Source organism: Drosophila rhopaloa, unplaced genomic scaffold (genome assembly GCF_018152115.1).
Source record: "Drosophila rhopaloa isolate 14029-0021.01 unplaced genomic scaffold, ASM1815211v1 contig_186, whole genome shotgun sequence".
NCBI lineage: Eukaryota > Metazoa > Arthropoda > Insecta > Diptera > Drosophilidae > Drosophila > Drosophila rhopaloa.
The window spans coordinates 194,408-218,806 of NW_025335068.1; the positions used below are offsets into that span (position 1 = coordinate 194,408).

The 24,399-nt window shown below is 39.9% G+C and overlaps 1 protein-coding gene across 1 annotated transcript; it reads right to left on the reverse strand.

The window, feature by feature from the left end:
- Positions 1-21,170: 21,170 nt before the first annotated feature.
- Positions 21,171-21,914, reverse strand: LOC123037618 (secreted RxLR effector protein 161-like). The gene has a single exon (XM_044459267.1). The coding sequence runs from the start codon at positions 21,912-21,914 to the stop codon at positions 21,171-21,173; it is 744 nt and encodes a 247-aa protein (XP_044315202.1).
- Positions 21,915-24,399: the final 2,485 nt, after the last annotated feature.

A 24,399-nucleotide genomic window follows, 5' to 3' on the forward strand; every position in this document is an offset into this window, starting at 1 on the left:
AAATAGTCATGATCGACTACTCCACATTTTAATAATGATCCATGATTTGCAAAAAATCTAGCTTTGAGGCTATCTAATTTTGAAATGCTTTCACTTGTTAATTGACCTGCTTCAATTACTCTAATTTCTCTTGTTAAGCTTGCCTGTGCTTCAAGGAGCTTTATAATGGTTTCGGACAACATTTTTTTTTTTTTTATTATTTAAATATGGTATTTAGGTGTTTTTATACTTATATTCTTATAATGTATTTCTTAAATGTTTTGTTACGAAAAAATATTTTTAAAAGTTAACTTATCTGCTGCTTTGATGACGTCTGCGAGATTGTGGCTTCGATGTCGTTGTTGTTGAGACTGGGTTGTTGCTGCTACGCTGTCCTTAATTTGGTTGTTACTTGTCGGCGAGATTTGGTTGTTACTTCGATGTCGTTGTTGTTGAGACTTGGTTGTTGCTGGTTCGATGTCCTTTGTTTGGTTTTTACTTGTCGGCGAGATTTGGTTTTTACTTCGATGTCGTTGTTGTTGAGACTTGGTTGTTGTGGTTGTTTATTTATTTATTTTGATTGTAACCACTTTAGGTTCGAGCTATTGAGTTCGTCCTTTTAAAACACTGTTCCCGTTTAACCGAACACCTTTCTTTTTTTAACCAATGTTCCTGGCCTTGGTAACGCCCACGTCGCGTAACACACCCGTGTAATTTCGCAGAATTTTTTGTGCCCGTTTGGCTTATTAACTTATATTTTTTTTTAACAATATTCAAACTTGTGAATTTTTATGTTCTCGGTCTCTTACCACTGATGGGGGTAAGTATTATTTGTTTTGCAACCTTTAGCTGACCGTGCACTCGCAACAAATCAGACTCTAAGGTGCTGGTTTCAAAAACTCTGAGTCTCTTAGCACTGGTGGGGGAAAACTACAGAGTGCCTCGAAGGACCAAAATGTTAGAGCGTTCTAATAAAAGACGTCTACATTTGCTGAGTTATAATTTCAAACTGTTTTTATTTCATGAAGTTTCTTAACAAGTAACATTGGTGTGATTCGTATTCTATTCTTATCTATGGCCTACGCAGAGACCGCATCTGTTTTGCCCTGGGCGGGAGAGCTATATTTTGATCCCCGCACAAGTCCTTTGTGTAGTGTTTCAAGTGATTATATTTGGAGGCTAAGTGGCCTGCACTTACAGATTACAAGTGCAAACAACTGTTCCCTCGCATGGTTTGGGTAACAGATCGTAAATTATGTGACATGCACGAGCTCATAAAATCTTATAATTGGGATTATTATCTTATTTCTAATAACACACGAAGTGGCTTTTCTACACATAAATTGGGAAAACATTCTTAAGTGCAGACAAGGGAGATCACAAATACCCTGATAGCACTTAGACATTCTGTGACCGTTCCGCAGGAGGTCATTTTACATGTTATGTGTGTATATTTTGTTTTATACAAGTGGCTGCTATACTTATATTTAGACGTGTTCATGTTTGAACATTCTGCCAAGGGCCAGGAAGAACTATGGGTTGCATGCGCCTTTCCTACATTAATTCGTTTTATCATATATAGGACTAAAACTAGCATGATTATTAATCCTATGATCAAGGCAGCGTGGCCTGAAATATGATGAAAATTCAGTCCTTTTATTTCATAATGATTTTCTCTTATTTCTTTTAATTAATTTCTTAATTTATTTATTTCTTCATTATGGTTGATGACAGGTTATGTTAATGGATTCCAAACAATACAATGGAGACTTACTTATGTAACTTACATAAGAAACTGCTATTGGCTCATAATTTTCTGACTTAATACTATAATGGGCTATTAATATTTTGTCATCTGTTCTTATAGTGCAGCCAGATACTATAGTAAGAATTCCTTGCTCCGGAAGATCTATTAATTCTTGTGGAAAATTATTACATTGTATCCTAGCCTTTGTTGGTTCTGAAACCTTAAATATCCAACTACCTTTCTTTTGTAACTCGACCCAGTAAGAACTTTCTTGAGTCATTTTTTTATAAGCACAATTAGAATGACTATTTGGCTTAAAGGGGTTATTTCGCACGTATTGTCATTTACGCTACTCCAAGGCCAGTTACCTTCACATATAACATTATTAGTTTTCCATTTTTGATCCATGCAAGTGTGATTGTTGAATCACTCCAACCATATGCCTTCGATTGACTTCCAATTGCTGTCCTAACTCTATCTATTAATTTCGGCAGCACAAAGTTCTAGTTTAGGAATAGTTTTTCGATTTGTCTTCGGATTAACTTTGCTTTTGCTAGCTATAATCATCGAAGAGGTTCCCATCTTAGCATATACAACAGCTGCGTATGCTTTATCGGACGCATAAGAAAATCCATGAATTTGAACTGGCATTTTATCTTGGAATTTCACCCACCTTGGAATTCTTATACTTTCAAGAAGTGTTAAATTTTCTATAAAGTTTTTCCATTTACTGGCATCTGAATCTGACAAGTTCTGATCCCATTTTTGCTCTGTTAACCAAAGCTGTTGCATAAATAATTTTCCTATTATTGTCACTGGAGATAACCAGCCTAAAGGGTCATTCTTTTTTTGCAAGTGTTGATAACACTACTCGCTTATTAATTTTAGTACAGGGTTCACTGTTAAAATTGAATTTAAATTCATCTTTAACAGGTTCCCATTGAAGACCCAGTGTTTTTATGGATTAATTTTCTTGAATCTCTAATATTTTATTTTCTTCTTTGGTTTCCAGTGTGTCAACTATTTCTGAGACATTGGAAATCCATTTTCTAAGGTTAAAGCCAACCTTTTTTAATTCAATGGTTATATTTTCCACGTGTTCTTTGGCTTCCTGTATGGAATTAGCACCTGTCATAAGGTCATCCATATAAAAATCATTTTTAATTATATCTTTTATTGACATATTATATTCGCATTTATTTGAAATTTCAGCAAGCACTTTTGTAGCTAAATAGGGTGCTGATGCTGTACCGTAAGTAACCGTTGTTAGTTGTCTCTCCAAATAATGTGCAAATAATCTTGATCTTCCTCATCCTTCTTTATTTGCCGGTACATTTTTTCAATGTCCGCTGATAATACAAATGGCCATTTACGCCATTTGACGATGATATCAAAGATATCTTTTTGGACCCTTGGTCCAACCCACATAATGTCATTTAGACTTTTATTGTTTGTAGTTTTCGCTGAGGCATCGAAAACTACCCTTAATTTTGTTGTAAGGCTAGATTCCCTTACAACACCTTGATGGGGTAAATAATATTTTCCTTCTTTCTTGGTCTCTATCATGTGTCCCAAGTCAATATATTCATGCATGAATTTTATGAAATTTTCTTTACGTTTTATATTTTTATTTAGTTTTCTTTCTAAGTTATAAAATCGCGCTATGGCTTGCGCTTTGGAGTCTCCTAATTCTTTTTCAATTTTAAATGGAATTTTGACCACATATCTCCCATTTTTATCTATTTTAGCGGTCTCTAAGAAATGTCTCTCGCAAATTTCTTCCTCAATGTCATTATCATCATTTTCCATTTCCCAAAACCTCTCTAAATCTCCTACTTCCATAGTAGTAGCCACAATTAATTTTGTACCTTTAGATTTTGTTCTGTCCTAGTAGTCCATCTATGTTAACTACTCCATCTTTTACTAAATAGGGATATAAATCAACTCTTATTATAATATCTACCCTACTTGGTTTATTAAAGTGAGGGTCCGCCAACGTATATTTCGTCCACTTTGACTTGTCAACATCTAAAGTTTTGATCGGTAAAGCCTTCATTAGTTTTGGAAGAATGATAGCTTCAATATTCAGGGGATTTTTTGTATCGTCGCGCATCTTTATACTTAAATTAACTTTGTGCTTTGAAGTACAAGTGTCTGAACAGGACACTCAACTAACCTCGGTGATAGTTTGTTTACGAGATAAATTTAATATTTGCACAGCTTCTTCTGAAATAATGGTGCACTGCGATCCACTTTCAATTAATGCCCTTAGGTTTCCATAGCCACCTTTATTTGATTTTACCTTTTTTGCAAATTGAGCATAAATATTCCGAGTTACACTTCTTGAAAACAGAATGCTTAAAGCATCTGTTGCACAAGCGCTGTTTTCTGATAAACTCCCCTCTTTCTATCGGACTCATTCCCATAAACTTATAACAATTTGTTACAAAGTGTATAACCATTTTACAAAGTAGACAACTTTCCTTAACAGTGGTATTTACCACTTTTTTAAAAACTTTCTTTTCCTCATTTATTGTTGAGCTAAGAGAACTCACACGTTGCTCTAAAAATTCCATTACATCGCCTTGTAATTGAATTTCCTTAGTTTTTTTTATATGCGTTTCGTATAATTGAAGCGTTTCCCTGTTGAATTTTCGGATGATAATGTGTGCGAAAATCACATCAACATCCTCACTTAAATTCGCTTTTGTTCTGATTAAATGAATTGATTCATTTATTGAATCAATAAACCATTTAATCTGTTTCGCTGAATCGTTGTCTAGAATGGGCAACTCGATCAAACGATTCAGCTGATCTGAGAATATTTTTCTCTTATTTTCATACCGCTTGGTTAATAGTTCCCAAGCGGCAGTATAATTTTCGGCAGAACCTGTCAGCAAGTGAGCAACCATACTCCTTGCCTCGCCTTTAAGAGCGGTTTTCAAATAATTAAATTTTAGAGATGAGCTCAGATCATCTCTATTATGAATTATTTCTTTAAATAATTCAGAAAATAAGTCCCACTCTTTTCCTTCTCCAGAAAATGTGGGAACTTGTATTTTTGGTAACAGGGGAAGGTTATCAACTCTATCCCTTACCAATACCCCATTATTACTTCCTATGCTCACATCGGAAGATTTTAGCCTTTCGTCTAGGATGTCTAACACGTTTTTAACGTCAAATTCTAACTCTTCGACGGTTTCGTCGAATGATATGTTGTGTTCATATCTTTTGCAGAACTCCTTTATTTTACTGCTTGTTCTATTCCATAAAAATTCTATTTTTTTAGCTCTTAGTAAGCAGTCTTCACGGCTAGCTTTATTGAGCTCCTTAATGGTTTCCTTTAAATAATTGTTTAATTGTTCGACATTTTGGTCGAACACCTCCGCCAATTTGTTTGGGTCACTCTCTGCTACCTTTACCATTTTGGTTTCAGAACCAACTTTTAAATTTGCAAATTTATTTTTTAGGCTTTCAACAACCTTACAAATCTCCTCAAACACTTTTTTGTTAAAATAGTCATGATCGACTACTCCACATTTTAATAATGATCCATGATTTGCAACAAATCTAGCTTTGAGGCTATCTAATTTTGAAATGCTTTCACTTGTTAATTGACCTGCTTCAATTACTCTAATTTCTCTTGTTAAGCTTGCCTGTGCTTCAAGGAGCTTTATAATGGTTTCGGACAACATTTTTTTTTTTTTTTAATATTTAAATATGGTATTTAGGTGTTTTTATACTTATATTCTTATAATGTATTTCTTAAATGTTTTGTTACGAAAAAATATTTTTAAAAGTTAACTTATCTGCTGCTTTGATGACGTCTGCGAGATTGTGGCTTCGATGTCGTTGTTGTTGAGACTGGGTTGTTGCTGCTACGCTGTCCTTAATTTGGTTGTTACTTGTCGGCGAGATTTGGTTGTTACTTCAATGTCGTTGTTGTTGAGACTTGGTTGTTGTGGTTGTTTATTTATTTATTTTGATTGTAACCACTTTAGGTTCGAGCTATTGAGTTCGTCCTTTTAAAACACTGTTCCCGTTTAACCGAAACCCTTTCTTTTTTTAACCAATGTTCCTGGCCTTGGTAACGCCCACGTCGCGTAACACACCCGTGTAATTTCGCAGAATTTTTTGTGCCCGTTTGGCTTACTAACTTATATTTTTTTTTTAACAATATTCAAACTTGTGAATTTTTATGTTCTCGGTCTCTTACCACTGATGGGGGTAAGTATTATTTGTTTTGCAAGCTTTAGCTGACCGTGCACTCGCAACAAATCAGACTCTAAGGTGCTGGTTTCAAAAACTCTGAGTCTCTTAGCACTGGTGGGGGAAAACTACAGAGTGCCTCGAAGGACCAAAATGTTAGAGCGTTCTAATAAAAGACGTCTTCATTTGCTGAGTTATAATTTCAAACTGTTTTTATTTCATGAAGTTTCTTAACAAGTAACATTGGTGTGATTCGTATTCTATTCTTATCTATGGCCTACGCTGAGACCGCATCTGTTTTGCCCTGGGCGGGAGAGCTATATTTTGACCCCCGCACAAGTCCTTTGTGTAGTGTAGGAAACATTTTTAAGTGATTATATTTGGAGGCTCAAGTGGTCTGCACTTACAGATTACAAGTGCAAACAACTGCTCCCTCGCATGGTTTAGGTAACAGATCGTAAATTCTGGCTCTGGATCGATTTACAATGTGACATGCACGAGCTCATAAAATCTAATAATTGGGATTATTATCTTATTTCTAATAACCCACGGAGTGTCTTGTTTACCCCTAAATTGGGAAAACATTCTTAAGTGCGATAAGGGAGATCACAACTACCCTGATAGCACTTATGTGTACTCAAAGACATTTTGTGACCGTTCCGCAGGAGGTCATTTTACATGTTATGTGTGTATATCTTGTTTTATACAAGTGCCTGCTATACTTATATATTTAGACGTGTTCATGTTTGAACACACACCTTGCATGAATTCACCACTCCCTTTACCAGATTCTTGACTTTAGGAATCCAATATTTGGATCGCACCAAGCGCACTATCAATTGGTTGCCGCCATGAAGTGTAATCTGGTGCGTGAATTGGACAAGAAGACGAGATAGCCGACAGCTGTACGGGAGTTTTACAGGATGGCGCTCGTCATACTGCAGGACCTTGGAGGCAGTTAAGCGACCACATGCTCTTAAGAGGCCATGTTGGTCTATAAATGGAAATAAATTAGCAATTTGGCTTGATGCGGGTATGGAACGTTTACTTCGCAACAATCGAAGCTCGAGCGCGTACTCTTCACGCTGTGCCAGTATTATGTAGGTTTTCCCAGCTTTCCGGATTTCCCGATTACTGAGCTGCCTATCCGGACTTACTGGAGCCTTCCGACAGCGATTTAGGAACCTTTGAATGTAAGCTAGGAACTCGTAATGCCTTGTCTAGTCTGGAGAAACGTTCAAGGAAATCATCAGCCGGGAGCTTTACGAAGTGAATCTTCACTTATTCTAACTCAGTGTCTGGGTGTGGATCCGAAGTTTCTGGCCATTGAAGTTTGGGCAGTTGTAACCATTGGGGCCCATGCCACCAGAGGGTGCTATCGCCCAACTCTTGCAGGGACACGCCGCGACTAGCTAGGTCGTCAGAATTGTGTTCTGATCGCACATGTGACCAATTCTCAATCTTTGTAGCTTGAGCTATTTTGGTTACGCGGTTGGCTACGAATGTGGTCCAGGAGCAGACTGGTTTTTTAACCATGCCAGGACAATGGTGAAATCTGTCCAGCAGAAAATCTCAGAGCTGTCTGACAACATATTTGGAAGAATGGTGGATGCCATATCTGCCAGCAATAGGGCACCACATAGCTCGAGTCTTTGCCGTAAGCAGATTAGTCAATATCTGCTGACCGACTTCAACCCTGACATACAGCGCAGCCCCATAGGCCTTTTGGGAAGCGTCACAGAAACCGTGAAGCTCGATTTTCACCTGGGGCTGGTAACCGACCCATCTCGGAATACGGATTTGATCGAGATCGGAATAACTTGGCAGGAACATTTGCCATCTATGGCTCATTTCGGCGGGAAGGTTGTCATCCCAGCCTAACTCTTGCAGCCAGATCTCCTGCATAAAAATTTTGGCCCGGACGATGAACGGGGCAAGCCATCCCGCGGGATCGAATAGCTTTGCGATCTGGGAGAGAACTTCTCTTTTTGTATAGGAGGATTTGACATATATCTCTGGGGGCACGAAGTAGAACTCGTCGGTGCTTTCGGCATCAATATTCAGGAACTCAGCATGGAGAAGATGCTCATTTGGAATGTCCTTTAAAACCCCCTTGTGGTTGGAAGTCCACTTTCTAAGCGGAAAACCGGCAGAATTCAAAGCAGTTACTAACTCCTGGATGGTAAGTTGAGCTTCTTGCTGAGAATTTGATCCTGCTAAAACGTCATCAACATACATGAAGTTGCGGATTATGTGATTGGCTTTCGGAAACTGCTAATCTACGTCATCAGCCAGATGTTGCAGCTCTGGGATGGCGAGATAGGGCGCGCAATTGACACCGAATGTTACGGTTTTCAGCTCGTAATCTCAAATGTCACCTTCCTTGTTTCGGAATAGAATCCTTTGAAAGGGCGTGTGCTTTGGATCAAACCAGATCTGCCTATACATTTTCGTGATGTCCGTACTAAAGACATACTTGAAATAGCTCCACTTTAAAATCTGAATCGTTAAGTCAGATTGGAGGACTGGAGCGGCATGAAGCACATCGTTCAAGCTAGTCTCATTTGCTGAAGGGCTGGAAGCGTTGAATATCACCGCATTATGTGTTAGGTAGTAGTTTGGAGAATTGTGAGTGGGCGAAACCTCTCTCATATGGCCTAAATCCAAATATTCTTGGATCACGGAGTTGTACTGCTCATTTAATGGAGTGTCTCTTCGTAAACGATTCTCGTTTCTCAGAAACTGTCACGCGTCTCTAGTTGTGGTTCGTAGAAAATTACTTTCGCAGACGGAATCGGACTCTTTTACCATTTTTGATGGTAGATTTTCCACCTCCCAAAACTTTGTAAGAAGTTTGTCTAAGGACGCCTCAGTTGGCTTTGTAACTTGAGTCGTAAAGGCTGAGACTCGGTTGCTTGTGGACATGGACACTGGACCAGTGAGCACCCACCCGAAGATGGTCTCTTGCCCAAAAAGAGATCCGCAGATGTTGGTCTTTGTGTCGCTCAGCAGCACGGATGGAAGGATATCAGCTCCGATAAGAACGTCTATCTGGGAAGTCTGGAGAAATGTGGGATCTGCTCATTGAAGGTTTGGCAAATCTCTCAGGACATCTTGTGGAATGGAATGTGAGGGTAATCTGCCTGCTAATTCTGGCAGAACATACGCTGCGGTGTCTAACTGCAGGCCCGGCTTAGTAGGAGACCGAATGGAGAAATGGCAAAGCCGTGTTGACTGGGCAGAAACTGTCTGATTTAAACCAGACACTTGAGCTTGAATGGGGCGGAACGGCAGATTGACCAACTTGAAAAGACGCTCCGTAATAAACGTCGCCTCCGATCCCGAGTCAATCAGAGCGCGTGTTCGGAAGTGGGTACCGAGGTGGCAAGTATCAATCATTGCCGTGCCCAAAAGGACTGCCTTTGAGCCTGAGGCAAAACAGACTTGTACATTTGAATGTTCATCTGGAATGTCTGAGCCTCCTGCCGGAGGATAGGCTCTAGGTCTCGCATTCCCAGAGGGACTTGGATTGTTGGAAAAAGGGGTGCCTCGATGCAAAAGCGTGTGATGTCCCCCTCGGCACACGAAACAGCTGTGCGTACTGGAACAATCCCGGAGCTGATGGCCTTTCACGAAGCAATTCAAACATAACTCCTTCTTTTTTATGTAACTTTCCCGCGCCTCGATTGCCATCTGTATGAAGCGAGGGCACAACCGCACTGGGTGACTCTCTTTAGAGCACAAATCCCAGCTCTTTGGCTTGACACTCACTTTGGCTTCAAAGGAGAGAAGCTTTTTCGTAACCTGGGGATTTTTGGAAGTTGACGGACCACCAAGACTCTGCTTCATATCCTCAATGGCTTCTAAGGTTCTATACCTATCGCTAAGGAACGCGTTCATCTCATCCCATGTAGGAATATCGGACTTTGATGTTAGGGATTGTTCCCACAAGGAAAGGGTCAACCTGGGCAACTTACTGGCGAACAGGTATACCAGCAAGCAATCCCAATTTTCTGTTGATATTTTGGAATGGGCTAATGCTGTCAGGCACCCTTGGATGGTGCTCTGAAGCTCTTTTATGGAATAGCCAGTTTCGGAATTAACGGAACTCAAGTTAAATAGGAGCTTGAGCTGGCTGTTCACTAAAAGCCGTTTGTTTTCGAAACGGTCTCGAAGCGCCTCCCAAGCGGAAGCGAAACCATCATTAGTGAGCGGGGACTTGGCAACAATTGCCTTTGCCTCACTGCTCGTCTTCGCGTTGAGATGGAATAACTTCTCGACCGGCGTCAACCGTGTGTTGTTGACGTAGACGGCCATTTGAGATAGTCTCCCTCGAATACCTCTGTATCACATGGAGGCAACCGGCACCCGGACGGAATGTACGCGGACTGATTGTCGGTGCTCGACATCGGTTGCTGTGAATTGGCTCCGCCCCTTCAGTCGTAATACTGGAGATCGTGTCTAAACACGCTTTGAATTCTTTCTCGGCTTTGTGCCATAGCGAGCGGACTTGCTTCTTATGGACTTTGCAGGTGTGGACAGACGGAGGTGACGGCCCTGGAGTTTCAATCGTCGCTCTGAAATGGCTCATACGGTCGGACACCGTGATGAACCGCGCGAGGGCTGCAATTGCAATTTCGTTGCTCATTTTTGCCTGAGAACGAGTTGGTAGCGACTTTATGGACTTGGTCTGGATTTGTGACCTAACTTTAGGCGTGAGCGGACTCAGAGACAATCGTTTCTGATTGCTCGTAGGAATAGACAACTTCTTTTCGCCTGCTTGGGTGGCTAATGAAGTTTCGCTCTTTGCCTTCGTTATTGATTTTGGGGCTAGTGGGCTTGAGGTGCGCGCGCGAGAATATGCGGATAGCGATCGCGTTTTATTTGCAGAAGGAACTGATAACTTCGTTATGTCTCCTGGCATTCCAGAAATCAGATTAACTGGGCAAACCTGTCTGGCTTTGTAAAAATTAGACCCAACCGGAAAAGTCTGTCCTGGAATAAGGTCACGCTGTTGCGGACCACCGGGTTGGGTTCAAAAAGAAAAGGGACGACGAAATCGATAACTTCCGGAAGATACAGGTGCGGCCCCAAAATTTCGAAAATCCTATTAGCGGAATGTCAACAATGTCAATGCATAGTAAAGCGACGCGACAAAAATCGTATGGAATTAATTTAATTTTGTTTAAAAAAAAAAAACTATTAATATATCGCAGTGGTAAGTATCCTTGGCATAGATTGCAAGCGGTCCGCTTGTGTTTGCTATTAGCGTTGCAGCTCCGGTCTACTTTTGAAATATGTGGAAACGGAACACTAGCACAAATTTCAAAGTTTTCAGAACAACTATTTTTATGTGCGAGGAAAATAACGATGATTTGGAACAAAAAAATTTTCAGCAAGATATTTACAGTTGGTTGTTGTGCCGCGCACCGTCACGGCTTGCACAAAAAAATGTATTTATTTATTTTTATTTAATGGATGTGAGCCGACGGTGCGTGCGAATTAGCGCTGCTGAAATAAATATCATGCAAATTCTGGAAAGGCCTGTCGTGGTGATGGGTTCGGTGGAATCGAGTTATTTTTGGCAATATGTGTAATATATAATTATGCATATATTAATATATGTGTCTTAATCAGCATGCATCAGGATTATATGTGTGTATATAGTAGTTCTTATATTTGGAAATTATAAATAATGTGGACTGTATTGTAAATGTCGACTTCGAAATGTTTGTAGGGTGTACCGCGAAAGAACGTATGTGGGTTATCGTGCTTACGTTGCCTTACGTTACGCTACGACTTACACTAATAAGCATGCATTAGGAAGAACCACCAGAACCACCAGAACCACCGAACCGCGTAGACGTGTCTTTTTGCTCGCCCTGCCGAAAGACTTCCAAAAATCTACAAAGTGACCACCAAAAATAAGAAAAATAGCGAAAAGACGCTGGCAGCAATGCCATATCCCAAGGTCAACATCTCCTTGCGATTAAAACTAAATTTAAAACCGATCCAGCTAATCAAAAACAATTAAAAATGTCGAACGCAAATAAATTATTAACAAGTGCAACCGGTAAAGCCACGAAGCCAAGTCGCGATCGGCAACAAATACAACTAGACGAACGACGGCTGTCTTCTGCACGGAACAATGCTTACATTTCAATTGACTCATCGGAGGCACTGACCGCTACCGAAAGAGCCCGCTCACTGTCACCAGCGATTTTATGCTCAAGCAGCGCTGCCGTTACTCAGTCGTGGAGTTCACAATGCCCGTCACCTCTCTCTCTCATCGATGCACCGACTACTTCGGCTTGTGCGCCCACCAGCACTGTACCCTCTCTTACTACAGCAACGTCAACGAAAACAACAACTTTAACGTTTGCGGCTACCCAGTGGCCTATCTCAACACCACAAGTAAAACATAGCTCTACTGACCCTCTTACGAATAATACTCTCGTACAGACGGGGATCGATCGGTATGTACAAATAAAAAGAAAGCTTAGTCCACAAAAAAAACGTAAACTCAAATTTGCCAAAAGTACCGACAACTTTAGGCAACACACGAACATCCGAAAACAGATTTGCCATACTTGGCGAGACCGAAGAAGACAAGGGTCAAGTCATGAAAGCTGTAAAGCCACCGCCAATATATATTAGGAAACACAACAGTGTCGATCTGATCAATAAGCTTAAACAAGTAATCGGGCCTAACAACTTCTATATCAACACCATAAAAAGAGGAAACATATTAGAAGCAAAACTCCAGGTTAACAACGAAGACAACTTCCGTTCTGTAACAAGATATCTCGACAATGAGCTTATAAATTACTACACTTACCAACTAAAAAGTAAGAAAGGCCTACAAGTTGTACTTAAAGGTATAGAATCGACTGTTGCGGTAGCAGAAATAGCTGAAGGCCTCACGGAAAAAGGCTTCGACGTTAAGCACATCGTGAACATAGTAAACAGGGATAAAATTCCTAAACCACTGTTTAAGATTGAGCTGGCCCCAGAGACGAAACCTTTAAAGAAAAATGCAGTGCATCCTATTTACAATCTGCAATATCTCCTTCACCGAAGAATCACCGTAGAGGAACCGTATAAGCGGAGCGGCCCCGTACAGTGTACAAACTGCCAGGAGTTCGGGCATACAAGAACCTACTGCACCCTGCGACCAGTTTGTGTCGCCTGTGGAGATTTGCGTTGCATTGAAGCATGCCTGGGAAACAAAGAAGACCCTATTCTAAAAAAATGCAGTAACTGTGGGGGAAATCATACTGCCAACTACCGGGGCTGTCTCGTCTACAAAGAACTCAAGAGCCGCCTAAATCAGAGACGCAGTAATCCATTCGCCGCTCAACACTCTGCCCAACCAAACATCTTCACCCCATCAACCACCACTCCTGGTGTCTCCTTTGCCAACGCACTCCGCTACCCTGGAATCTCACAAACATCTACAGCCCACCTAAATGACTTTCCGCTCTTAAGCCAAAATGGCCAAACAACAAGTCAACCTTCTACGCAGCAAAACCAAACTCTTCCCCTACTACTGCGAAACCAGAGCCTTCTAATGGAACTGCTGATCAAACAAAAGTCTGTATAAATGGACTCCTTAAGAATATGCTTCTGGAACGCAAACGGCGTTTCCCGGCACAAAAACGAACTCCAACAGTTTCTAAACAGCCACAATATCGATATCATGCTACTTTCTGAAACCCATCTAACTAATAAAAACTACTTCCATATCATCGGATATATATTCCACGCGACCAACCATCCGGACGGTAAAGCACACGGAGGAACCGGTATACTCTTAAAACATCGCATAAAACATCATCCCTTGGAGACATTCGCTACTAACTACCTGCAGGCCACATCCCTACGTATAAACCTAATTGGCAGCCCACTTACCCTATCCGCCATATATTGCCCCCCACGCTTCAGTATTGGGTTTATGAATTTCTACAACTCACTAGGACGCTGCTTTATACCTGCCGGTGATTATAACGCAAAGCATCCCCACTGGGGATCTCGTCTTATCTTACCACCAATTATATAACGCTGTCATTACTCCTGGTAATAAGCTTGACTTTGTCTCACCAGCTAGGCCTACATACTGGTCCACAGATCCAAATAAACAACCTGACATTATCGATTTCGCTGTTATTAGAAGAGTCTCGCACAGGCTGATAAACGTAAAAACCTTAGAAGAGCTTACATCGGACCATTCACCAGTTCTCCTCTGTCTATCTGAACAGCCGCAGCTTCTGGAACGCCCCCAACATCTAACATCAAACAAAACAAACTGGCTGAAGTACAAAAAATATGTAAGTGCACACATCGAACTTGATCCTGAAATTTCCTCTGAATCTGACATTGATAAGTCGCTTAAACACCTCACGGACGTAATGTCCTCTGCCGCCAAACATTCTACGCCAGAACCCTCATCCACAAACCCGCTAAGAACTGGACGCTCAAATATCTAGATCGAGTCTCTCCTACTTGAAAAACCTAGACTTCGCAGATACTGGCAGACTCATCGGTCCCCAGCTATTAAGAAAAGACTTAATGAAGCATCTCGAAAATTGTCGAAGGCCCTCTCTACCGAAAAGAACCAGGCCCAACGGGCCTACATTGCGAAACTATCCCCGACGGGTAATAAATTCCCACTATGGAGAGCTCACCCAAACATGCAACCACCAATAGATCCCGATTGGCCAATTCGATCACAAACAGGTGCCTGGGCGCGCAGTGACGAAGAAAGAGCTAACACCTTTGCCCATCACTTGGAAAACGTCTTCCAGCCTCACCCGCCATTCAACCAATTCACTCTACCGAATGTCTCGCTAGCGACGCCGTCCTCCCCAGTTACCCTTGAAACCAGCACAATACTTAAGGCTATTAAAGAACACATGAACCCAAAAAAAGCTCCTGGTCACGATTTTATTTCTCCAAAAATGATAATTGAATTACCGGCATGCGCAGTCAGATGCATCGCATTTATATTTAACTCAATATTGAAATGGGGCTACTTTCTTGACCAATGAAAAAAGTCTGTCATTACAATGATCCCGAAGCCAGGAAAAGACAAATCCCAGCCTTCCTCGTACCGGCCCATCAGTCTGCTCCCATGTCTATCAAAGCTATTTGAAAAACTGCTTCTTGTTCATCTAGTAACACATCTTCAAAACAACAGAACGATCCCTGTGCACCAATTCGGATTTAGGGAAAAGCATGGAACTATCGAACAGGTAAACCGCTTAACATCTGAAATTCGCACGGATTTCGAACACAAGCAATATTGCAGTGCCTTATTTCTGGACGTATCACAAGCATTTGATCGCGTCTGGATCGACGGTCTGGTATACAAAATCAAAACCACCTGGAGAAAGCATATAGAAGCAAAGAAGACCCATTTAAAACTAAAGGCCAGCAGCCTTCACTGGCTCATGAACTACCGCTCCCCCTTCCACTCGAATATAAAGTACTACTGTATAACTCGTGCTTAAAGCCGATCTGGACCTACGGTTCCGAGCTCTGGGAAAACGCAAGCAGCAGCAATATAGAAATTATTCAAAGAGTACAATCAAAGACCCTACGAACAATAACTGGAGCCCCCTGGTACATCCGCAACGCAAACATCCAAAGAGACCTGAATAAAAATCCCGTAAAAGAAGAAATTGTTTCCAGAAAAATTAAATATGAAGCCAGATTATCAAATCACCCAAACCTGCTAGCCAGACAACTCAACCGGCTAAGCTTTCATTCCCGTCTTCAGCGGAATGATTTCCCATCCCTTTTCAATAACATAAATTAACGTAACATAGATTAAGATTTGAAAACTTATTGATAGTCTCTTAAGGGGGTATATACCTTTTTCATTTTCAAAAAATCGAAATTTTTTTTTGCTTTATCTTAAAGAACAACTTCTTGAGAATATTTCCCAAAATTTTCATAGAGATTTGAGCTGTAGAAAGAAAGTTACAGCGCTCCTAACCGCGCGCCTCGTCCCCTCCCAAACCCAAACTTGAAACTTTAAACGCGAATATCTCGAAATGGTTTTTTTTAAAATGACTTTGCGGTGATATGGATTGGCGAAAAACTACTGAACCGATTTTCTTCAAATTTTTTTTTAAATGTTCGTAATGAATTTTATTAGTACTTGAACGATCGTTTTTTAATGTAAAAATTTTTATTTCGCCGAAATAGACAATTTTGTAAGAATTTTTGCGTCCAAAAACGTAATTTTTTGCATTAAACGTTCCCGTATGCACAAAAAAAAAATTTTTTTAAAACGTTCGTTCAAGTACAGGATACTACTTTAAACTAATGAAATATTTTTATTTTTTCGGTATCAGTTGACCCATTTGTCCTGGGGAATTATCACCTTATCCTTAAAAAAAAGGCGTTTAAGGGAAACAGCCACACCTTAAAAATTATTAAATATTTTTTGCAAAAATTTTTGCATAAACATTGTCAACAATCTAAACTTTCAGAAAATGTAATCATTCATTTAATAAAAACAATAGTTACATACATAAAAAAATCCAAACACTCCTATTTTTTTCGACAAAAAAAGGTATATCCCCCCTTAAGTAATAGAGAAGATCCAATAAATAAGAAGAAAGTATAAGGAAAGACAAACAAAAAATGGTTATATGTGTGTATGTATGGGCGTATGGATATGTGTGTTTGTGGGAACTCGGTGATGTATGTGTATAAATTGTAATTTAAAATTATAATTTGTAATAAATTTGGAAATTGGAGATAATGTGGACTGTATGGTAAATGTCGCTGTAGAAATGTGTGTAGGGTGTATCGCGAAAGAACGTACGTGTATGTTTCCTTACGTACATATGTTGAGATGGTCAGGCATATTTACGTACATTAAAGAGTGTGCATCTGGATTATATGTCCGTATGAACAAGAATATGGAAATGGGAAAAAGAAAGAAGCCGGAAAATGGCGACCGTATGAAGATGGAAAAAACAATACGAAAAAAGAAGCGGAATATGGCGATCGTATGCACAATGGAATTGCCGATTAGATAGATATAAGAAATTGGATTGGAAAAATTGGAAATATCTGGCTGGTCGGCGGAAATAAGAATAAATAAGAACGGTCATACTTATCTTGAATTAATGGACGAGAAATTATTGAAAATCCGCCGGTTGAACAATGGTGCTTGGAATTTATTGATTTATGCACGATTGATTTAAAATTGTTTTTGGTAAATTCCAAGTAATTTTAATATTTGGCTCTATATAATTTGTTTCATTTTTTTGGCATTGACTTGGTTTAATATTCCTATAATGCATTCATTTTTAGCTCTTTTGTATTGAGGGTATATTTTTTCATTTGCAAAAAATCGAAAAATTTGTATTGCTTTATCTAATTTTTTCATTTGATTAGTATTGGCTTGTAACCAAGTAGAGGTTTTTATTATTAATAGTTTTTCTGAATTAACGTGCTTAAGAAATTTATGGTTAAAAATGCCTAGTCTAGTAAGTTGCATGCCTAGTTCTAAGAATATATATTCATTGAATTCTTGTAGATTAAAATTAAGTAATGCTAGCCTTTCGTCTACATCATGACCAGGCTTAAATGATTTATTGTTTCAAAACCTTTGTTTAACGCATCTATTACTTTATTGAGTTCCTTAACTTGTATTGTGTTTTGTGCTAAATTTTAAATGTTATTTATTAATTCTTTTTTATATTGTTCATCTGTTTTTTTTCGCGCGGAGTCCCACGGATACTTACCCGCCCAACCGACCGAGGGCCGCATCCGTTTTGTGCTAAACGGCACGATTCGCGAGCAGATAGACGGGAGATAAGAAAATATGGGTAAAAGTCCGGTGAAAAAAGTAATAGTAAGCAATGAAGCTAGTATTACACGTTTTAGGAGCGGCAGAGAGTCAAGATTTGAGATTATAGGAAAAAGTCTATTATAGGTAGAACATAATACTCTGAAAGGCTCATGCAAGGCATAGTTAGATCTACAATGATTTAATATTAGGGGAATATAATTTCTAGTTAATCTACTTGGCACAAAAAAGTTTAGCCGACTAACCAATAGTCAATATCAGAAGACAGACCAAGCATCGTTCTACGGTTGGCTAGGGAGGGTAAATTAATCAACAGAAGTCTACTAGAATAAGAAGGTAAGTTAAGATTTGCATACCAGTTTAGGCACTGTAAAACAAAAAGAAGAAAATTTTTTGTACTGATTCAATACGACCAATATGTATTCCGGATTGTGGACTCCAGACGAGAGACCCATACTCCAGAATCGGACGGACTAGCGAAATAAATAATGCTTTAGTGACAAAGGGATCATCGAATTCTTTTGACCACCTTTTAATAAGTCCAAGCACTCCCCTGGCTTTTTAACCATGGACGAAATGCGGTTTGAAAATTTTAGTTTAGGGTCCAAGAGAACGTCAAGATCGTTACCAAGAGTTATTCTATCCAAAGAGCTGCAACTTAATGTGTTAGTCGCGTATATCGGATTGACCCGATCAAAAGTCATCAGCTTGTACTTGGAACCGTTTAAATTTAGTAAATTATCTAGGCATCAGTTTTGAAAATTATCTAGATCGGATTGTAAGTCTAAATGGCAGGAAAGGTCCTTTACATAAATAATGTAAAAAGTAACGGACCCAATTGGCTCCCTTCTGGGACACCGGAGGAGAACACGGAGAATTTCAAAAATTGAATTTTTAAACAGGACCCTTTGTGACCTGCCATTCAGATAACTTGAGATCCATTTAAGGAGATTTACTTAAACAAGAAGTAAGCTATTTACAGAGTCAAATGCTTTACTAAAGTCGGTGTAGATGACGTCTGTTTAAAAACTACTATTGAAGCCTTTAATCACAAATGTAGTGAGCTCTAGAAGGTTTGTGATTGTGGATCTACGTTTAATTAATCCATGTTGACACGGAGAAATGATTGTTCTACAAAGGTGCTGCAAATTAGGAGTAAAGATTTTTTCAAAAAGCTTAGGAATAGCTGACAACTTAGAAATACCTCTGTAGTTACTGGCTTCTAACTTGTTACCTTTTTTGAAAAGAGGAATAACAAATGATTCCTTCCAAATATTTTGGAATTTGGAAGTTTCTAGAGATATGGTAAACAACTTGTGAAGAGGTTTGCACAGGGCTTTAGCGCAATACCTAAGCAGACTTAATACCGGAAAGGTGATTTAAATAATCAGGAAGTTCAGACAAGGGCGGAATATATGAGCAAGTTGTGTATGTAGAGCTACCAGGAAGCGATAACTTAACACAAATAAATTCAATGGTATTGAATTCCTCAAAAATTAACTCCTCTGATGGGAGGTTTGAATCAACTCCAAATAAGACTTCACCTCCCCGTCTAGAGGGACGGTCATACCTATATATTGTGTACTTACCTGGAAAAACTTCGGAGCTAAAGATCTCCGGCTTTAACCAGGTTTCTCTAAACACAATAATATGAGATGTAAATGAAAGGCTATCAGAATACAATTTAGTGAGCTTGCTACGAGCTTGTATTCTGATAGGAAAGAAGGAGGTTAGAAGTTAGTTTCTTGAAATTGGTAAGGCTTCAAAAAGCTCGTTAGGGACAGTTATCTTGAAAGATGAATTGTCTTTAGCATAAGAAAACTTAAACTTTTCCACCTTTACACTATTACAACCGGCTTTAGTTTTGTCTTGTATATAAGACAATTCATCAGAAGATGCTTGATCAGTGGAAAGCCGAGAAACGAAAAATTGTTTCTTTAGTGGAACCACTGCAGTGGTTCAGTGCACTGAAAGGGATTTTGGTGAAGCAGAAATTGTTTCTGCAAAACCAACTTGAGTCCGGACTCAGTAGTCCCTTTATTCTGAGAGATAGGTGAATCCACTAATTGTGAAACCACTACGGACAAATCGGAATGCATGCATTCTGTTACGGATTCTTCGGATACCGAATCTTTAGAATCTGATCTTAGCAACATTTGAGGGTGAGCTGCAATGCTTTGTTGTTCTTTTAATTTCGGTTGCCTGGTGTTCCCCTTTTTCTGCTTACCACCAGCGGCTTTTTGCGCTTAGGGGACTCTTCTAATAGCTTACGACTTTTAATCTGCGAATCCAGCGCAGAGAGGAGATCATCAGCTCGGCGCAAACTATCTCTAGCAACTCCGAAACAGCTAATCAGCCCCATTAGGCCGCCTTTATTGTGGCGCATGAACGATTTCATTGCGTTCGCAACCTCGACACAAGCATCACAACAGAACTGCAAATTGGGCCCCTTTGAAAGGTCATCACTTGTCCGGCCAGTAAAACCAGCGCACTTGGTGTGCACCATATTTTCAGAGAGCCAGCAAGTCACATTAGATTGGTCAGCCCTGATTGCGAGGCTGCATTTTTTGGGGAAGCAGACTAAATTATTATTACTCACTTTACCTATTGAAATCACTGAAAACGAATTGAAATTTATAAGCGAGCAGTTATAAGTACCGCAAGGGCGCAGATACTGGACGCTTAGAACTTTCAAAGCAAAGAGAGCGGGAGCGTAAATTAGTTAAAGTGCATGCAAAAGCAACACTAAAAACAGCGCTACAACTTTAATTTAATTTATTGATTTGGTTTTAATGGTTTTAAACCTTTAATTTGATTTTGTTTACTTATTTCATTGAAAACTTTAGTTAATACTATTTTTGCTTCTAACCAATCTCGACTGTTGACTTTTATTAAAGTGGTCAATTTTATATTTTGCGTATTCGATGGTCATTTCTTTATACGTTATTATGATTTTTGTTTTATGAAAGTAATTTATTATTTCGACTTCATTTGAGTCTCCTCTTATAAATTCTAATTGTCTGTTATAATTATTGGATATGTGAGTGCTTTATTAAAAAGAACAAAAGAGAAGGAATGCGTCCGTTCGTTGTGAAATTACAGACGAGAGAGAGTTCTTAGATTTATATCGATATAAATGTATGGAGTTTCTCGCAGGCAACTATCGCAATCGGCTGACAGACGGCGTTGCCAAATAGTTACAAATTTCTAACACTCCTTCTCAACGCTGTTTGTCATTTTACAGGATAATTAAAATACGTTATTTACAGCAAACAGCATGGTTTCTGTTGATAAATATTTTAAATCTATAATCTTTTTTTTAAACATATCTCTTACATGATGATACTTTATATCTATATGTTTGCTGCGCGCGTGCAATACAGGATTCTTTACAAGATACTGCGCACTTTAATTATCGCTGTGTATTATAATCGGTTGGACTTCACCAAGACCCATCTCACTCCAAAGTTTACGAATATACACTGCCTCCTTTGCAGCTGATGAAAGTGCAATGTACTCTGCTTCTGTTGTGCTGAGAGCTACCACGGGTTGCTTCTTAGACTCCCCGCTGATCGCTGCTCCTGCCACCAAAAATGTCCAGCTGGTGAAGGATTTCCTGTCGCTGTCGTCTCCATCCCAGTCGGCGTCAACATAACAATAGACAGCCTGTCTAGTTTGCTGATAATTTAACTGGAACGTCTTCGTACCCTGCAGGTACCTTAAAATTCGCTTGGCACACACCATGTGCTCTTGGTGTGGATCCGAGTTCCGTTGAGCAAGCTTCGCCACGGAGTGGAGTATATCTGGCCTTGTCGTTATAGCCAAATACATAAGGGAGCCTATCAGGGACTGGTATTCAACCTGATTTGCTCTCAAACACTCCTTCTTGCTGCATCGAACCTCGTAACCAGCTTCGAGGGGTAGAATGGATGCCTTACAGTTCTGCATCCCGTAGTCTTCCAATAAGGCCTCTATATACTGCTTATGGCCAACTTCGCCATCTCGATCAATTTCCATTCCTAGGATATGTTTCAGGAAACCGCCATCTACAACATCGTACCTTTTTGATATGAGGTACTTGATCTCATCCTGCTCAGCTTTCGAGTCGCTCGCCACTATGATGTCATCTACGTAGACTACGATGAAACTCATGTGGTCACCTTGACCCCGTTTGTAACTTCAGAACTTCAGAATGGTCTCGTCCAGGTTGCTGTTCCACTCTCGGCCACTTTGTTTTAAGCCGTAAAGCGATTTGTGCAGCTTCATAACCTTTCCTGGATGTTTTTCTTCAGTAAACCCCTCAGTTTGCCTCATGTACACCACGTCATGGAGTTCACTGTTGAGGTAAGCAGAAGAAACATCAAGTTTGTGCATATACATTCCCACCGGGGAAAACGCCTCAGAGTAGTTGATACCATATTTTTGTCCACAGCCCTTTGCAACAAGCCGTGACTTCAAACGTTCCACATTGCCATTTATATCTCGCTTGACCGCGTAGACCCACTTGCATCCAATGGCCTTCTCTCCCTCAGGCAGCTCGACAAGTGTCCAAGTCTTCCTCTCTTTTAGACTATCAACTTCTTGTTGCATAGAATTCTTCCAGTCCTCTGCATGTCTGAAACTTAGTGCATCTTTGAAACTTGCTGGAACCTCAACATCACTTTTGGTTATGACATTGACAGTTTGGTACTCCTTTCGAGGTCTCCCACGCCGCCCAGAACGAACAAGTTTTGGCCTCCCAGGGCCCCGTTTATCGCTTAGCAGCACCTCTGCTTCGGGCAGCACATCTGCTTCTGGCAGCACCTCTGCTTCTGGCAGCACATCTTCATCTGGAAACACCTCGGCTCCTGGTAGTGCTTCTGCTTCTGGTGATTGCTCTTTCTTGCTCTCCTCGCTGGCATATACATCGGGCTCATTTTCGTCATAAGCTCCGATCTCTTCAATTTGTGGAGCGAAATTAATTTCATTATATTTTTGCTTCTGAAAATGCTCCAAAAATATTACGTCACGTGACTGTGAGTTTTCCTGTACATGGATTATACAAACGGTAAGCAGCAGCCGTATCTGAATATCCTACAAAAACATATTCGATTACTTTCGGTTTGAATTTACGGAAATGTTTCTTATCCAAGCCGATCGCTTTAACCCCGAATACCTTGAACAAAGCTTCGAACGGCGTCATATCCTCCAGTGCTGATGACTCCGATCTGTTTCGCAATATGCTGCAGCAGCTACGGCTTCCGCCCAAAATTATTAATTCGGACGTTGATGCACTATGATCAGCGCAAACCAGTGGCCCTTATGACACCAAGCAGTGCTTGTTACGCGCGGAGCCTAATGGGCGTAAAAACGAGATCGCGAGAAGTTAAAAGCACAATGCAGAAGCGGACAGACAAGATTAGAAATACGTACGAGACTAATACTAATACTAATTTTGTGCTAAGTAAGATAAAATTAATGATTTTTAGCTTGGCAAAGAGTTGGTAGTAGAAATAATATGGTATAGTCTATTATAGTCGTTACACAGTACTCTAAACGGTTCATGCATATCAAAGTTAGATCTACAAATATTTAATGTAAGAGGAACATAGTTCCTGGTAATTCTATTAGGCACGGAGAAGCTTATGCGACCCAGTAACTCGGGACTCTCCACATCCCCCTAAATAAGTTTATAGATAAAAGTTGTGCCAAGCATCGTTCTACGGTTTACTAAGGATGGTAGATTAATTAGGAGAAGTCTACTAGAGTAAGATGGTAAAATAAGGCTTGCATTCCAGTTAAGGCCCCGTAGAGCAAATAATAAAAAGTTCTTTTGCACAGACTCTATCCGGTCTATATGTACACCATACTGAGGACTCCAAACTGCAGAACAGTACTCCAGGATTGGACGGACTAGTGAAATGAACAGAGTCTTTGTAACATAGGGATCATCGAATTCCTTTGACCACCTTTTAATAAATCCGAGTACTCCCCTGGCTTTATTTACCATAGAAGTAATATGGTCACAAAACTTAAGTTTAGGGTCAAGGAGGACGCCAAGGTCATCAACATGCGTAATTCTAGACAACGCGCATATTGCATATTGTGGGTTCACCCGAAAAATGTCATTACATTACACTTAGCGCTATTTAAATCCAATAGATTTTCACAACACCATGTTTGAAAAGCGTTTAGGTCAGATTGTAAGACTGAACTGCTAGAAACTTAACGTAACTTAACGTCATCTGCGTACATAAGGACACGCGACTTTGTCAAGACTAGAGGGAGATCGTTTATAAATAAAGTAAAAAGAAGTGGGCCAAGGTGGCTTCCTTGTGGGACGCCTGAAGTAACTCGGATCAAATCAGTGTAAACTACGTCAGTCTGCATGTTCTTTCTAAAGCCATTTATTACAAAAGACGTTAGCTCCAAATAATTTGTCGTCGTAGATCTTCGCCTTATAAGTCCATGTTGACATGGAGATATAATCGATCTACAAAGATGTTGCAAATGGGGTGTAATAGTGTTTTCGAAAAGCTTTGGGATGGCGGATAATTTGGATATGCCTCTGTAATTACTTGTATTGCATTTATTTTCTTTCTTATGAAGGGGAATGACAAATGACTCCTTCCAAATAGGTGGGAAATCAGATGTTTTT

Bases quoted from the DNA above. Each gene is read 5' to 3' on its own strand.
- LOC123037618 (XM_044459267.1), bottom strand. From the start codon at position 21,914: ATGAGTTTCATCGTAGTCTACGTAGATGACATCATAGTGGCGAGCGAC.